The 16,773-nt window shown below is 39.1% G+C and overlaps 3 protein-coding genes across 6 annotated transcripts; 2 read left to right on the top strand and 1 right to left on the bottom strand.

Annotated features, from left to right (window-relative positions):
• Window positions 1–6,348: 6,348 nt before the first annotated feature.
• LOC135650042 (basic leucine zipper 43-like) lies at window positions 6,349–6,819 on the top strand. Its single transcript, XM_065169112.1, has one exon. It carries the CDS (start codon window positions 6,349–6,351, stop codon window positions 6,817–6,819), a length of 471 nt encoding a protein of 156 aa, XP_065025184.1.
• A 724-nt stretch (window positions 6,820–7,543) lies between these two features.
• LOC103997948 (delta-aminolevulinic acid dehydratase, chloroplastic) lies at window positions 7,544–13,085 on the bottom strand. 3 transcript variants are annotated; one of them, XM_065168611.1, is made up of 13 exons: window positions 12,940–13,077; window positions 12,442–12,762; window positions 12,248–12,359; window positions 11,995–12,068; window positions 11,615–11,683; window positions 11,452–11,535; window positions 11,311–11,380; window positions 10,463–10,518; window positions 10,254–10,375; window positions 10,049–10,120; window positions 9,882–9,963; window positions 9,699–9,776; window positions 7,544–7,685 (listed from the first exon to the last, which is right to left on the bottom strand). In XM_065168611.1, the coding sequence occupies exons 2-13, from the start codon at window positions 12,736–12,738 to the stop codon at window positions 7,623–7,625; spliced, it is 1,179 nt and encodes a 392-aa protein (XP_065024683.1). In that variant the 5' UTR covers window positions 12,739–12,762; window positions 12,940–13,077; the 3' UTR covers window positions 7,544–7,622. The 3 variants fall into 3 exon arrangements, with proteins under 3 accessions (XP_065024683.1, XP_009417567.2, XP_065024682.1); XM_009419292.3 differs by lacking the exon at window positions 7,544–7,685 and adding an exon at window positions 8,360–8,895 and having other exon boundaries at window positions 12,940–13,085; XM_065168610.1 differs by lacking the exon at window positions 7,544–7,685 and adding an exon at window positions 8,360–8,895 and having other exon boundaries at window positions 12,918–13,031.
• A 571-nt stretch (window positions 13,086–13,656) lies between these two features.
• LOC135649261 (uncharacterized) lies at window positions 13,657–16,553 on the top strand. Of its 2 annotated transcripts, none has more exons than XR_010501209.1 (2): window positions 13,657–14,226; window positions 16,144–16,553. XR_010501209.1 is itself a non-coding variant. In XM_065167464.1 (2 exons), the coding sequence occupies exon 1, from the start codon at window positions 13,771–13,773 to the stop codon at window positions 13,918–13,920; it is 150 nt and encodes a 49-aa protein (XP_065023536.1). In that variant the 5' UTR covers window positions 13,657–13,770; the 3' UTR covers window positions 13,921–13,942; window positions 16,144–16,553. The 2 variants fall into 2 exon arrangements, 1 of the variants encoding a protein (XP_065023536.1); XM_065167464.1 differs by having other exon boundaries at window positions 13,657–13,942.
• Window positions 16,554–16,773: the final 220 nt, after the last annotated feature.

Genomic DNA, 16,773 nt, shown 5'->3' with positions numbered 1-16,773 from the left:
TTTGAATTTGGTTTAATGTTGCCATGTCCTCAGCCATCAACTGTGCAAATGGTTCAATTTTTCATTAGATGTTGAGACCAGCCTTGTTTTTAAACAACACACATAAAATGCTTTGAATATCACAGAATGAACACTTAACCTTTCAGTATACATGCATGCATTTGTCAGCATATTTTGATTTGGTAAACAAAAGGCATGTTGCGAAATCCAATATATAGGACTTTACATTTTAGATTTGTTTTCACATCCAAGATTGCATTAGTCATGAAGGAAAGAAGCATGTGACTGACAGAAAATCTTCTGGTGCGTTCACACATTGTGGGCATGAGCTAAGAAGCTTGCCTGAACAAACACATTTTGCTTCTGTATGTTTGAGGATGACAATCGGTGGAACATGGTTTTGACGTGACTTGACTATAGAAGAGTTGTAGCATGATAGCACTAAACATAAATGCAAATTTACTTGCTTTTGAGCAGTGGCTAACCCTAAAGAGCCAAAGGTACAGCAACAGAATTTTAATTTTTCTTCCATTGTGTATGAGAAATTTGTGTAATGTTGGTAGGCCTAGTCATTTTATTCTTTACTATGTTAATATCAGAAATTTTTATTTTATTGTGTATAAGATGAATTTACTAATCATTTACATGATAGATATATGTTTTTACTGATGATATTATCTTAATTGATGATAATATAAGTAAAATTAATTAAAAATTAAATTATAAAGATGATCCAAACTAAAGATTTTAGATAAGCATGAGTAAAACTGAATATAAGATATAATATTAATAATTTTAGGAATAGATAAGAGAATATAGATGAAAAATAAATAAATAAAAAATTAAGATATTGTGAATCAATTATTCAATAAAATATTTTATTCTACAATGTGCAATGTGAACGAATGTGGGGAGAAAGGCAACAGGAAATGTGAGGTGACACTTGCGATTGCGGCCCGCTATTCTTAATAGTACACTTGGGACAAATGATGAGCAAATGAGGTCTTTCAGGATGACGCATCTCTTGATATCTTCTTTCCTCTTTATTTTGCATTACATAAGGTATTTAGTTATTGCATGGGATTGTTTTGGGTCTCATTCTCAACTAAATGGGTTGAGTGCTGCTGTGGGCCGAATCCATCGCAACTGGAAGCACCAAAGATGACGCGGCAAATTGCAGAGCTTCCTTCACCTCCTGCTGCCCTGCTTGTTTGATCGCCCTTCGTTCATAGCGCGCATGAGCACCACCATCTCTCTCGATGCGTGAGCGAGCGTCCGCCACATGCTTGCGAGTCTGCTCCGACCCACATTCATGGAAGAAGGCACCGAAAGATGGTAACAGACACTTGCCGCCGACCTGCTTGTGAACCTTAACCTTCGTCGGCCAATCCTATCAGGCTGCTGCACGGACAAATCAAAGGTGTAAGTTCACAGCTGATGAGGTAATCATTCCAAGATTTAAAGCTACGTATACATGCTACTGGAGTTCTTTTTCTCGTCATATGTCTTTCTGCTTCAATTTTTGCAATGTATAACTTGATCTCCTTTTCTTTTACCCGTCATAGCACGTTATAATTTATTGACTAGTTTTATGTTAAGACGAAGCTACTTTTCCTTCGTGTTCATGGCTCACCCTTTTGATTGGAGACATTAGTGAAGCAGCTGATGTTTGAATAAACCTTGACTTGACAATGATGTTAGCAAGAGTTTCTTGCACCACTCTGGAGAGGAGTAGGTACAGAGGAGATCTTGATATGAGGGAGCAGAGAAGACTGGGTGTGGATGAGGTGCGGCCGCAACCCGCACTGGGTTGTGTACCACCGGCTTTTGCACCTCCCGGTGGGGGTCACCACTCGGCGGTTTTGATGCCCCTCCATGGCAGACACAGGGTTAGAAGATCGGTATGTGGCGGCATCGAAGTGACCACCAGCCATGGTCTTTTATCCGTATCTTCCCCCTCCTCGGAGCTTCTAGTTTCTGAAGACTCTGCACGAAGCAAGTTGCCTCCATTTCAAATGAGTCATACGACGGCATGGGTCACCAGGAAAATGAATGAAGTGGAGACTAACAGTAGGAGGTTGTCTTCAGCAGAAGCAAACTTGATGTTAAATCTAATCCAACAAAAGTGCCTCCATCTTAATCCCCTAGAAGCCAATCCCAACTTGATACGTAGATGAAGAGTAAAGACATCTCTTCTGCTTCTTTGAGTCACATTGCTACTAAGTAATTAGGATTACATATCTACTTATTGTTTCCTTTTTCCTAAGGATGGTTTGTGGGATTAGAAAGCACAAGTGTAATACCAGAGAAAAAAAATGGTTCTTCTCTACTGTACTTGGTCACCATTAGTTTGAGACAGATTCAAGCAGGAATAAGGAAAAAGACAGCTAAAATATTGTAAATAACTAAAAAACAATATAGAGAATTTGGTTTTGCATTTGCTAAAATATACTAAAATAACTATGAAAACAACACATTTAGTGTCCATACATATTTCTGCAATAGTTATTTTTCCTTTTATTAATAAATAATCTTACATTTTGTATAAGAGAAAAGATAAATGAGTAGGATTTGGAAAGTGTTATTTTTCCTACAAGTTCTACAAAGAGAATTGAATTTATTTTCTGATTGAGTGCTGAGCAAGGAAATTGGATCTTTCAGCAATTATGCTATTAGATGCACCTCATCTAATTCTTTCTTCTTCTTCTTCTTCTTCTTCTTCTTCTTTTTCATTCAACAGTTTGCTTTTAGCTCTCGTCAATTTTATAGCAAAACAGTATTGAGTTTCATTTTTTAATCTTTAGATTCTCCAAATGTCTTATTATTGAAAACAATGCCAGCTATATCCACTGCATATGATTGCATTCTAAATGTGAGATTTTTGGCATCATTTAGATTTAACATTTGTGTTTCTCCAAGGACTTTGTTGTATTCCTTTTTTTTTGTTGTATATATATATATATATATATATATATATTACACAAAGTAGACAACAACCAGTCCACCTTTACCTTTCCATATATGCCTCCTTTGTTCTAGAAAATAACAGTGTATCTCTGTCATTTTTGGTAGTTCTTTTATTTGTCAAAGATGTTATCATAACAAAGAAGAATAATTCATTTTTTTTTGTAGATCAGTTATATATAATCAAATAAAGGAGATGATCTGTGAATAGAAGGAGATGTGAAGAAATGGGTAAAAAAAAAAAATCCATTTTCATAAAATTACTTTACAAAAAACTAAATCAAACATATAGACAATATTACTAGTTAACATTGTAATTAGAAATATATAGTATGCAAAAGAAGACTCTGCCCTTGCAGGAGTTGAGACATGCAACAGACGGTATCATCCTCTTACATGCAGATTCCTCAACATATCATTAAGATTGTTTTTGCAGATCAAAATATTTAGATTATTTTGATCTAAGAAACCAAAATATTTCATCAAAGCAAACTATACATCAGTCATGAAAATTTGCCTGGATGCAGAATCCTCAACATTATCCCTGATAACATTTTTGAGAATAAGAATCCTTCATTTGTTTTCATGCACAACAGGAAAAAAAGGAGAGAGTAGATTTTGTATCTGAGAAACAAAAATGAGCACCAAGAAATCAGAGAGAAGAATGATTTTGATCGAGCGCAGGACTGACCGAGAGCATATTTCAAGATATTTCAAGATGAGAAACACTTGCCGTACAATGAAAAGTCACAGCATATTTCAAGATGACTGCTGTCTTCAACCTCAGGGCTGACTGAGAGCAGCAGCTGCATCGCAACTTGTTCCGACAAGGGAGGGTGCACAGATGAGGTACCCGTCAAATCCAGTCTCCTCCGTACTCTAGAAACTCCAAAGACCTCAATCATGACCACCGTGCTCTTCCTGCACTGTGACCGAACGCATCCGAAGAACAGTACTTCAACGCATGCTTTCAACGCCTCCATTGTTTGTGGCCTTTTTGTCCGTCCTCGACACGTACAGCCCCGTAGCTGAGACGAGGAATGCTTCATTCGAGATTGATAAGTATCAAGTATTTATTTGCCTATTTGAAGGATAAGTTTCGTTGGTGGGTGCTGTTTGAGGACAGGAGATGGGAGTCAAGATGTGACTTAAAGATGGCAACAAAGTTTGCTTCTGATGCTCCACAGCAAGCACCAAATAACACCATGTTTTCCTCACTGCAACCCTCTTGGCTGATGCCAAGTAGCCTGAGCAGTTTAGTCCACAAGCACATGTTGCCATGCATCACAAACCAGAGCCATCCCCAAGATTTCCCTGTCTTCCATCCAAGCACAACACCGAGACAGTGCTTTTGGAGTTTGGCTCACTGCCAAGCCATCATCATATCTCGGATTACATTGGTTTGACACATGGATGGTGAAGGGCAATTTGGAGTTTTCACGAGGGCCACAAGGAGGAAGCACGGCAGCATTGGTGAGAGTGATGGTGGCTAAAACATGTCAAAGTAGATGACAATGTTAAGTGTGAGAGACAAGATGATACGTGCAGATAAAGTGCAAGATATCACCTGCTGCAGGCCTGAAGAGAAAGGAGAGTCATGTTATGGCTTCTCCAGAATGTGCATGAGGACGGACAAACACACAGTGAGTTGCTGTTGATCCTGTTGTTCTATCTGATTTTGAGCTCACCTTTGGTGGCCAAAACATCTCAATGAAGTATAAGAGACAATATGATACATGCAGATAAAATGCAGAAATCATCTGCTGCAGGCATGATGAGAAAAGAGAAGCAGGTTATGGTTTCAACAGAATGTGCATGAGGACAAACACAAGGTGAGTTCCTATTGATCTTCTTGTTCTATCTGATCTTTAGCTCACCTTTGCTGAAAAGGTTAAGACAAAAATCTGGATCAAGTGATGTCTAACAACAATGCATGACCAAATGCAGTTCCAAACACACAGTGAGTTCCTATTGATCTTCTTGTTCTATCTGATCTTTTTGAATTTAGTATCTAAATTGATTAGAATTCTGGAGAAGAGCCAATATAAAAGACAAAGTATCTTTCAACTTGGAAAAGCTTGGGAATGGGATTACACTGTGCACTAGCCTCTATCACATCAGTTTTGGCCCCAAAGCCATGTTGACAATACTATAACCAATGACATAAGAGAAGTGTTTCAGTGGAGATCACTCTCAGATGCTGAAGGAAATGAAGACTCAATGGCTCTTGGTTTGTGTTTACTCTAAACCACAGAAACCTGGGAAAACCTGCCTCTTACAGTCTTCTTTCCTCTTTTTTTCCTGTTCTCACTGAGCAAACCTCCATTCATCTGTCCAATGGCAAATAGAGCAGATGTTTGCTGAGGGTATCAATCCTCATTACCTCAAGATTCAATATGCAAACTAGTTAAATAGCAAAGGTTTCAAAGAACTTCCAAGTAACACTGAAATAGATTAATATATATCTTCAAAAGCTTGATGTAACCAAGTGACATTAAGATATTCATGCTCTTGTTGTTATAATTACAAGATGAAAGAATGAGAGAAAGGAGCATAAGAGAGGCCTTTGGCAGTATATAACCATTAAAAACCAATTGGTTGCACTTGGCATAGAAGATGTTAGGAAATGGCATGAGAGAGAGTGTGTGTGTGTGTGAGAGAGAGAGAGAGAGAGAGAGAGGCTTTGGCAGTGAATAACCATTAATAACCAATTGGATGCACTTGGCATAGCAGAAGTTATAATATCACACAAGATCTTGCAAACCGGAATAAAGTAAAGTAAAAGAAAATGACACCCCTCTAAGGGTTTATCCACTCCACAGCTACATTAGAGTTTAATATGAATTGGATCCTTTCCTAATTGCATTGAGTATTTAGAATGACTGGTCATCCAAGTTTTCGAGAGTTCAAAATTCTTTATTTATCGGATATTTAAGTAATATTTATGTACTCTTTTTCTCTCAAGATATGTGTAAGACCCATCCAATAAAAAATCATTATCATCCGCAGCCACAAATCGACCCATCCTCCATCATCCATTGCTCCACCATGACATCAAGATCCTGCTACTCTCACTTTGTGCACGGGTGAATGCCCTTCGCTGTTCTCCAACCAGCACTTGGTTTGATGGTAACAGCACCTGATGGCTGTGATGAACAGCACATCACTGTTTCATCACCATCGGGCAGTCATAATGGTGAACACTGTGTCCATCATCTTCTACCTACCAACCTTGGGGGAGAGGAACTACTGCCTTCTGCACTATATATTAACCCACCAACCATCAACCCTTCCTCCCCTTCCTCAGGCGTCTGCTTGTAGCATCTCCTTCCTCCGTTGACTCCCCTCACCCCACCTTCTTCTCTCATGCAGAACATTATTACCATGCATCCTGGAGAGATTGCCAGCTTCGGCTACCTTTCACCTTCAGATTCACCTGCTTTCAGTGTCACCTCCCATCTTAGCAGCCTCTTTGGACCTTATCTCGCACAGCAACTCCAGACCACTCCGTTGATGCACTGCCTCAGTAGCAGCGCAGCTTGGGATGAGGCAGGCGGGCACCAACTGAGCGTAGCAGAAGAGAGGAGGAAGAGGAGGATGATATCGAACAGGGAGTCAGCTCGGCGGTCGCGGATGAGAAAGCAGAAGCACTTCAGCGAGCTGTGGACGCAGGTCGTCCACCTCCGGTCGGCGAACCGGCAGCTCCTCGACGAGCTGAACCGGGTGATGAGAGAGCGTGATCGGATCATGCACGAGAACGACCAGCTCAGACACGAAGAGACCGAGCTCCGGAAGAAGCTTGAGAGGTTACCGGCGGTGTTCGGCTGTGCTCCACATGGTGCAGAGAAGCTTTGATGAGGGGGAGATGCTCTTTTTGTGTGTTCTTCCGTTCCCCATTCTTCGAATTCTCTCTTTGTGCGGCATGAACATTAGAATTCCACCTAAATAAAGATATAGAATGTGTCCGACGAAGTTCGATTTGATCTCATCAAATTTCCAGATCAGGATGGCTGGAGCTTCTGTTCGAGATGGCAAGCAGCTTAATGAACACAGAGATGAATATGAAGTATATATGTTGATCCAAACCATTAAAGTTCAGTAACAACAGATGGATGGAAGTTCATCCATAGAACTCGAACACATCTATATTCTAATACATCTCATTGACCTATTAACTTTGTTGAGTCTGTATTACTAATCTAAAATGTTTAAGCTCAATTTAGTAATAATATATCCTTACCAATCAACAGTATCACATCAGGGTTCAGAGGAGCTACCAAACTGTGATCTGATAATGAAATGATATAACAAGCAAAACTGTTCAAGTTGTTGTAGTAGAACAGAGGAAAGTTGCAAGTGGAAGTGGTTTGATCATGGTGGATATATTATGCAACAGTACCACAAAAGGAAATTGTCTTCATATCCTGTTCAGGTCTGTTGCAGGTTGTAACCTGTCCCATAATAACATATGAAAAGGTACAGCCAAAGAGGAAAGACTGCTCCCTAACTTTGCTTTGATCATGAATGCCTGGCCTGGTCAAGGTTGGGAGGAACAAGTTTGCTTGCCCTGTTTCAGGTAGCCTCCTGCAGCATGTGGTCATCACTTGTTCCCAATCTTGCAAATCCTCCTTTTCTTGCAAATAAGTGAATTGGAACTGTCAATCCACCCAACTTAATGTAAAAGCTTGGTCAGCTGAATCATGCTCACCAAATTCTCCTTTCTGCAAGAGGTATCTTGGATTTTATCTTTACACTTCTTTCTGAAGATGCCAATTGGTTAAGGTTGTCATTGTTACATGTTGTTTGTACAAGTGATCTTTGCTATTTTAGCAATCTATATTGCTTTTCAATCACTATTAGTCCTGAAATTTGATCTGATTGTGCACTTTGGAACATAAAAGACAGACTTAGAAGTAACTTGATCATCTAGCAAAATTGGTATCGTCCGAAAACTTTTTAACTTTTTATTTACAAACAAACAAGAGTAGAATATTGCTAGCATATATAAGATGACAAATTCTATATAACTGCTTAAAACAAAGAGGAGTCAGTACATTGTCATAAGCTTTCAATAAGCATGAAACATGAGAACTGGACTACAAGGACTTTATTGTCATAAGCTTCATTAAGCATGAAACATGAGAACTGAACTAAAAAGTCTTTAAAGTAAGGAAAAAGAGGATCTCCTTGTTGTCATAAGCTTCCTTAGGCATGAAACATGAGAACTGGACTAAAAGGACTATGAAGTTAGGAAAAAGAGGATCTCCTTATCGAATGTCAATTTAACCTTTATAAAAATTCAGAGAAGTACCATTGATAATAGAACATAGGAGACAAAATCCGTGCGTTTATCCAATCAGCGAAGCTAGCATGAAAATTCAAGAGCTTAGGAACATTGATAATGTCACTCCACAACATTCTATAAAACTAAACAAAACATCTTTGCCGTCTACAGTTTGCTGACTTACAACACCTGACTACAAAACCTATAAATCCAACCCCAGATCATTCCTTATGATGGAAAACCAACATGCCGAAAACACAGAACACCCATCTCACAGAGTGAGATCACATCAAGAATCCTGGTACTAGCACTCTGTTACTCGAGACAAACACATTAAGGGTTTCTGATAAACTAAGGATGTACTCGAGCTTTATTAACTAATCCAGGTTCCCATGACGTTGAGGATGATCACAAGTTAAATACAATGTCCCAAGTTGTCTCCCATTCTAGTCAGAAAAGAAGAGGTACTTGTTCCTCTAGTTCCCCTTCATGCCACACAAAACACTTGCAGCTTGACGAGCGAAGTAAGTTAGGATGATGTCTGCACCAGCCCGTCTAAGGCATAACAGTGACTCCATCATGACCTTTTCCTCATCAATCATTTTGAGAACCCCACCAGCTTTTATCATTGAATACTCACCAGACACCTGTAACAACAATCAGAGGTACTAAACTTTGGAATTTAGGATGTTACGATCATGAGTTATTATCAGAAAAGGATGTTACAGATGCCATTAGGTCCAAGTGAATAGAGCTAATCAGCTGCATTACATGGTACATATTAAATAACTTGCAGTAGCCATTTCTTTGCGCAAATCAGGTGTTCAATATAGGGACCATACTGGTCATGGAGCCAGAAAACATAATAAATAAATAAATAAATAGATTCCTGCTTCAAGAAGTAAAGAAGGGTAGAAATTTCCTCTAAAAATAGACAAAAAACATCCACATTTGAAGTTCATTAACATGCATAGTTTGGGTCAGGTCCATACTAGTTTCAAATATTATTCAGTTTTTGGTGAAATAGACAAATTTGTTCAAGTTAAGAAGAGATTCTCTGTTTTCTTAAGTGCCCACACCTACAGAGAGTTCAATGCACCAAGCAGTACTAACAGAAGCATGCTAAACATAGCAATAGCTGCACTCAGATGAAAGCAGACATCAACCAGTAATTGAACTTTGAAATGAATCTCCTATAAATGAAGAATTGTAGAAAAAGTTTTTTTTTAAGATGTGATACTGTAAAATATTTATAATTGTTATCCATCCAAAAAAAGAAGGTATATCAAATTGTCAGCAACTGAATCTGACTTCCATTGAAAATTAGGACACCTATGTCTGGTATTCTTTATGATAAGTTAAGGACAATATGTATGTGAATTCCAAAGCTAAGGATGTGTTTGATGCAAAAAAAAAAAAGGTGATGCAGAATACAAAAGGTAGAACTTACCTGATATGCAGCTATTGGTAAAGAAGAATTATCACGAAGAAGACGTATAATGTCCAAATACGGCAACCCTGGCTTTACCTGTGAGACAGAATTACAGAGCTCCTAAACTGAATGCCTAGAGGAAAAGTACAAGGACATGTTCACAAGACATGTCATAGATTACATATGAAGAAACCAACTCACCAGAAGAATATCTGCCCCTTCAGCCTCATCTGCCTCAGTTTCTACAAGGGCCTCTCTATAGTTTGCTGGATTCATCTGGTAACTTCAATTAGAAGAGGTGCACTTAGTTTTGAGCAAGAAAATTAATCAAGTTGATGAAATTTAGAAGTTCTCAATTAGTTACATACGTTTTCTTGTCCCCAAAACGTGGATTTGAATCCAAAGCTTCCCTAAATGGACCATAAAATGCACTGGCATACCTGTTTAAATGCATACAAATAATAATAGTGGTCAGGATAAAGCTACTGAAACTTGGAATTTGGACCACTTGCAACGTAGTTATCAACATTGCACTAAAAACCCCAAGAATCCAAACAAATCTAAGAACAATACTTTGCTGTGTAGGACATTATGGATACATCCTGGAAACCTTCAGCATCAAGTGCCATCCGAATTGCTAAAATTCGACCATCCATCATATCACTAGGACTAACAACATCAGCACCTGCACGGGCCTGTATGTGAAACAGGTACCATAAACTCACCGAACTGCTGTTCATGACAGTAATATAATAAAATCACCTAAAATAAACTTTAAATACCTGCGAAACTGCCTGTCTGCATAACTGATGCACTGTTTCATCATTCATAATAACACCTATAGTGAAACAAAAGGCAAAACATATTAGTATCAAATTTTTTTTTTTTTGTTTCCTTGTACATGTTTACTTGTTTGCAAGAGGTTGATTTGTGTTTTGGTAAACACCAACTGACTTGACAAAAAATCAACATATGCAACAAATCCCCCTCCTTCCAAGATGTATTGAGTGCAAAGATGCAATACATTCCAACAGAGATCTTTAAAAGAACAGAGTTCTTCTTGATCAGTCAATAATTTCATCCCAAATGTGCAATTTATTATCAACTAAATTTGGGATAAATGAAGAGATCTGCTATATTATTCCTTAATATTTATGGTCATATAAATTTGTCTCGATGCTGCACATCGCATTCCCTGGTTAAATAAAAGACGATGACAACTGTAGAGACCACTTATTTTGTCTCATTTTTTACCTTAAAATGTAAATTATTCTTTTATCATGTAATGTTATACAAGACCTGTAATCTTCTTGTCCAGCATAATTTACTGACAAGAAAGATATGAACAGCAATCCTCCTGATCTGGATTCTATAAATACTCCCAGTCAGAAGTGATCTTATCCATGTCTAGTTTGAAGCATATGGTTTCTATCATGCTTTTCTTATCGACCACTACGAGGAATTAATATCTCATCGTGGTCCAGTTCCTCATCCATATAGCATGAGTAAATTTCTACTAACTTTAGTTAACAAAAGGCTAAAATATGAGTCTTGTACCTGATTTGATAATAAAATGACACCAAATTGATAACAAGATGAAATTAAAATGCTGAACTTAAGTACCCCTTACCATCTTCCCTCACGATTCCATCATGCCCATCCGAGGAATAGGGATCCAGGGCAACATCAGTGTAAATAACCTAACACATGCTGAAAATTTTAATGGAAACCACAAAAATGCATAACAATAGTGGACAATAAATATGCTCACAATGTCAGGGTATTTGTCCTTAAGAAGGCGTATGGCTCTAGGTACTAAACCATTGTCATTGTATGCTTCATCTCCTGTTTGTGACTGAACCAACAAAAGTCGCACATTTCATATCAAAAGATATGAAGGATCCAAAAGATAAAAGAAATTCTCAGAAAGAAACCTTCAGTGCATCAGGAATTTTAGGAAATAGCACAAAGCTGTTAACACCAACATCCCGTGCCTTGTAAACCTGCAAATAGGAGCATTTAATTAAGACCATTAAGCTCTGCAGGTAACAAGACATTCAGAAAAGAAAATAGGCTGTTGCAAAGGAGTAAAAAAAAAAAAACACATTTGTTTTATTTATACAGAGAAAAATTCTCCTTCCTTTTCTGTAAGTAAGAGCACAAATTCCCACAAATTTTCAGGGTATTCCATCTAATGATATCCTTCTGTCTATACGATGTTAATTGTGCTAACACTTGCAGCAAGAAACATGTATAAATTTCTTATAAGTGTAAGCATTCCATCATATCAAGAGGAAGAAAAAAGCGTAAGCACCTCTTCAAGAAGGCCATGTCTCCATCCCAACCTAAAGCATCCGGGCATAGCACCAATTGGGACATCCTCTTCACCTACAGATGCAGCAAGACGACACAGAAAAATCAATTATTTTCCCAGTTCCTTGTTAGTTTTTTGGTTCAATTTCTCATACACACATAATAGACAAACAATTACAGAAGAAATATTCCCATCTAATGGAGAAACATAAAAAAGTTAGAAAGCACACAAGGATCTCAAAATTGCCGCCAACCTTCATGGATAAAAAGCGGATGAACAAAATTAGATGGTGACAGAGTTGTCTCCTGGAAAGCGGCTCTTAGCGCAGGTGATTTCCGATTGCGCCGCGGCCGCCTGCTTAGTGGCTGCAAAGATGAGAGAAAACAGCATGCATAAAATATATTATGTCGCCTATTCTCAACGACACCAAGATGCGTTCATACATACAAGTGGTTGGACAACTGGTGTTCCCTTGGGGCCCTGCGGCCTATATAACGGGGGAGGGTCCGGAAATTTCCCGGCGACTGCTGCAGCTTCGCACTCCTCGATGCTCAAGCCCGAACTTTTCACGGACACCTCCTTCTCGCTGCTCGCCCTGACCACCGCAAACGGCCTCGCCTTACTTCCCCGCGCAACAGCGACGTATGTCCGAGTCGACAGCGGCCTCAGGCCAACGTAGATCTTGTCATCTATGCTTCTCACGACTCCAACGTTGCCCGGAGCTGGAGAGAGGATCGAAGCCATTGACCCGCCTTATTCAACAAATTCCTACAGATCAAGAGCACGAGATGATCATTCACTGTGGCAAACCAACAAAAGGCTGTCGGGCATGACGTTCTGCATAACATCAGCCGCTCGATCCATCGTCACAGGTCCCAGATCGATCTCGTCTCCAAAAGAACCAATTGAGGTATGATACCAACCACGGATTGCATGGGGATGTACCTTGACGACGGTGGAGGAGGAGGCTTTGATGAAGGGGATGGTTGGGCGTCAGCGGCGAAGGGGGAAGAGCTGGCCTTATCTACCGAAAGAACGGGCTCGGCTGACTACGCTCAGTCGCCACGTGCCTCATACGCTTTCCGAGGGCCTTTCCGCAACCCGGTACGATGATCCGCGGCGGGAATCCGAATCAGCCAATCACCGTACTGACGCCCCAATCTCTTTCTCATTCGTGTCATGGCATAGCAATGCGTGGTACCGCATAGAAAAATTATAGAAAGATCTTTTCTAAGCCGTCCATTTTATCTAATTATACCATCTCGACCGTCCGTGTATTTGGTCAAATTAATATTTTGATATATATTTATTTTACTGTCAAGATTATAGAAGGCAATAGAACCAACGGTCAGAGATGGATCCCTTAGAGCTTATATGAGCGGTGTATCCAAAGTAGATGGAGACCGAGTGCTTCCTCTACGGAGTTGGTGAACCACACCAACCAACTGCCGCATCTAATTGACCGGGTAGGAATTTGGGTCACGACCACGCGGTGTGCATTTGAACAAGATTTTGGAAGGCTCGGCTGTTGTCGGCTGCCCGCTATAGTTTTATATCGAGAAAATGATTATTTTTTTACTAGGTCAACCAAATAATATACCGGCCTAACACGGTGGGACCCGAACCAATATATAAAGTATCCTCGCTGCAGATAACGTTGTGTCGAATTGAATACCGAATGAGGTGGAATGTTACGTCGTGTCGGGCAGTGTAGTGATCGCCGTAGCATGACTCGTACGTAGATCGACACCACCGACTTAAGGAGGAGATGCGGCGATGGCGGATCTTTTCCGTCTTCTCCAACTGGTGATGGATCTGACAGCCGCCGGGATCTCTCTCATGCTTGTGTTCGGGATCTTCGCCTTCGCCGCCGCCATCCTTTCCGCCGTCGCCTTCATCCACAACTCCAAGGCCCTGCCCTCCTAATCCCGGTCGTGGGGTGTTCGAGGTTTCCTTCCTCTTGATCTCAGTGTTCTCATGGTAGAATCGAGAAGAATCGCGTTTCTGTTTTAGGTTTAGGAGATGGGCGACTCTTGATCATTTCCGGTGTCGAAGCTGCGTGGTGGTTATGGTTCTATTTAGGGTTTTGTTCGATTGATTTCTTGGTGGAATCGATGAAAAGCTGCGGCCTTAGTTCCAGATGTTGGGCGTCTTGAATGTCTCGGACTTCATTCTTACCTCTGGATCTCAGTGTTTTCTGGGTGTAATTGAAGAGAAGTTGCCGCGTTAGAGGTTATGATCATGCCTTGGCTTCGTAGACTGACGATTGTATAATTGTGTGTTTGCTTGGTAGAATTGATGAAAGGCTGCTCCTTTAGATTGGTACTCGTGCAAGTTCCAACGAGTATTTCTAGCTTATTTATTGATGATTGGAGATAAGACCATTGCCTTCTAGTAGTTATTGGTGCATCAGGCTATAGTTAACCTTGGTCTATGTAGATTTAGCATACCGGATGTGAGGATGCATAACAATCTTGGTTAGCATTCTGTTGATTAGCTCACAAGACGAAATTAACAGATAGTACAGGGCATGATTTATTTTTAATTTTTTGCAAGACTTATTTAAGTAGCAAATTGATGATTGATAAACTCTTGTGCTTTATGGTCTAATGAATGCATACATATCATGTGTCTTTGCCCTATTTCATTGCTAGTTCATCTAAAACTATGGCATAAACCATGAATCTTTCTTTGCAAGGGTCATCTGTTTTCCAAAGAAACATAAGGTTATCTTATTGTTCTAATGAGTAGAAGCATAACGGGTTTCTTGGTCCCATTTTGTTGCTAGTTCAATTGTTAGATTTTCTATATTTCATTGCTAGTTCATCTAAATCTATGGCATAAACCATGAATCTTTCTTTGCAAGGGTCATCTGTTTTCCAAAGAAACATAAGGTTATCTTATTGTTCTAATGAGTAGAAGCATAACGGGTTTCTTGGTCCCATTTTGTTGCTAGTTCAATTGTTAGATTTTCTATATTTCATTGCTAGTTCATCTAAATCTATGGCATAAACCATGAATCTTTCTTTGCAAGGGTCATCTGTTTTCCAAAGAAACATAAGGTTATCTTATTGTTCTAATGAGTAGAAGCATAACGGGTTTCTTGGTCCCATTTTGTTGCTAGTTCAATTGTTAGATTTTCTATATTTCATTGCTAGTTCATCTAAATCTATGGCATAAACCATGAATCTTTCTTTGCAAGGGTCATCTGTTTTCCAAAGAAACATAAGGTTATGTTATTGTTCTAATGAGTGGAAGCATAACTGGTTTCTTGGTCCCATTTTGTTGCTAGTTCAATTGCTTGATTTTCCATGTTTCATTGCTGGTTCATCTAAATCTATGACATAAACCATGAATCTTTCTTTGCAAGGGTCATCTGTTTTCCAAAGAAACATAAGGTTATGTTATTGTTCTAATGAGTGGAAGCATAACTGGTTTCTTGGTCCCATTTTGTGGCTAGTTCAATTGCTAGATTTTCCATATTCCTAGCATAATTTTCTTTTTACTAGTCTCATTATTTCCAAAAGCTATATTGTTGTTGTAAATGACCAGTTTTGTAATCTTAGAAAATAGATGTTTAAGATTGTTGGTGGAAGGAATGTGCCATTTGTGAAGAAGGGAGACTTTGTGATGGTGAATTCTTGATGTAAGGGCAGGTTACAAAGCCACCATACAAACAGAGCTTAGGTGCATTTGTCATGAGTGCCGCCAAAGGTGCGCTGCCAATAGGAGATATGGAAGGACTATGGAGATGGTCGTAACTCTTCACATGATAAATCTAATTTTTAGTTCAAGGATATTGATGTTTCCGTGGGCACATACTTCCTGATCACTTGCATCTGTAGTTCACACTCAAGCTGATTAATAAGCATTTGTTTCTCTTTGGGTAGTCGACAGAAAAGCCCTTTTAATGGTGAGACACCCTGATGGTGGTACTGATTGATGAGAAATTATTGTGTGCTTTCGTGTTCTAATGAGTAGAAGCATATAGCATGTCTCCTGATCCTTCTTTCTTGCTAGATCAATTGCTAAATCTTTCTTATCCATTTAATTCCTCATCTCATGTTTACGCTACAACGTGTTGTTGCTTTATCGTGTGATCTCTCATCTTCTTCACTTAAAAGAGCCTTCTACTGTTTGGCCTTGCAGACAAGACTCCGAGGTGGTGTATAGGAGGAGATATGACAGCCGAGAGCAACACGTTGAACTCCAGCATCGATGTGCTTATTATCTATGAATAGCGATGGTGGTAATGCTCGTTCGTTCCTATTGAAGGTTGTCCATTCACATCTGCTTGGTGGGCTTTGTCTAAAATAGATTTGAATCACCGTAATCTAAACCGAGTTTGAGCTCCAAAAGACGTGAGGGACTTTTAGGACCGGACTGATGACAGTGACAACAGCTCCAACGGAGCAGTTAGAATTAGTCGAGGAAGCCACGTTGAATGGTGTCGGACGTTTCATGAAATCATATTTCTGTGTAGCAGACAGAGGAGTTAGTTACATGTTAGCCCATGTAATTAATTATTTTTAATATTTCGATCTTTATATTTTTAAAAATTGTATCGGAATCCTTATCTTGTATAAAGTTAAAAAGATAATTTTATAAGATTAAAAATCAATAGAGAGAGAAAAAAAATTTGTTGAAACAATGAGATTAAATATTTTACTCGCTAAGTATAGAAATTTTAATATAAGATTTCACAGGATTAAAAATCAATAGAGAGGGAAAGAAATTTTGAAGAAATAGGATTAAATATTTTACTTTTGTAAATATAAG

This window comes from Musa acuminata, chromosome BXJ3-9 (genome assembly GCF_036884655.1).
Source record: "Musa acuminata AAA Group cultivar baxijiao chromosome BXJ3-9, Cavendish_Baxijiao_AAA, whole genome shotgun sequence".
In the NCBI taxonomy this organism is placed as follows: domain Eukaryota; kingdom Viridiplantae; phylum Streptophyta; class Magnoliopsida; order Zingiberales; family Musaceae; genus Musa; species Musa acuminata.
Note: the sequence above shows the minus strand (reverse complement) of the source record. Positions and strands in the feature narration are given on the sequence as shown.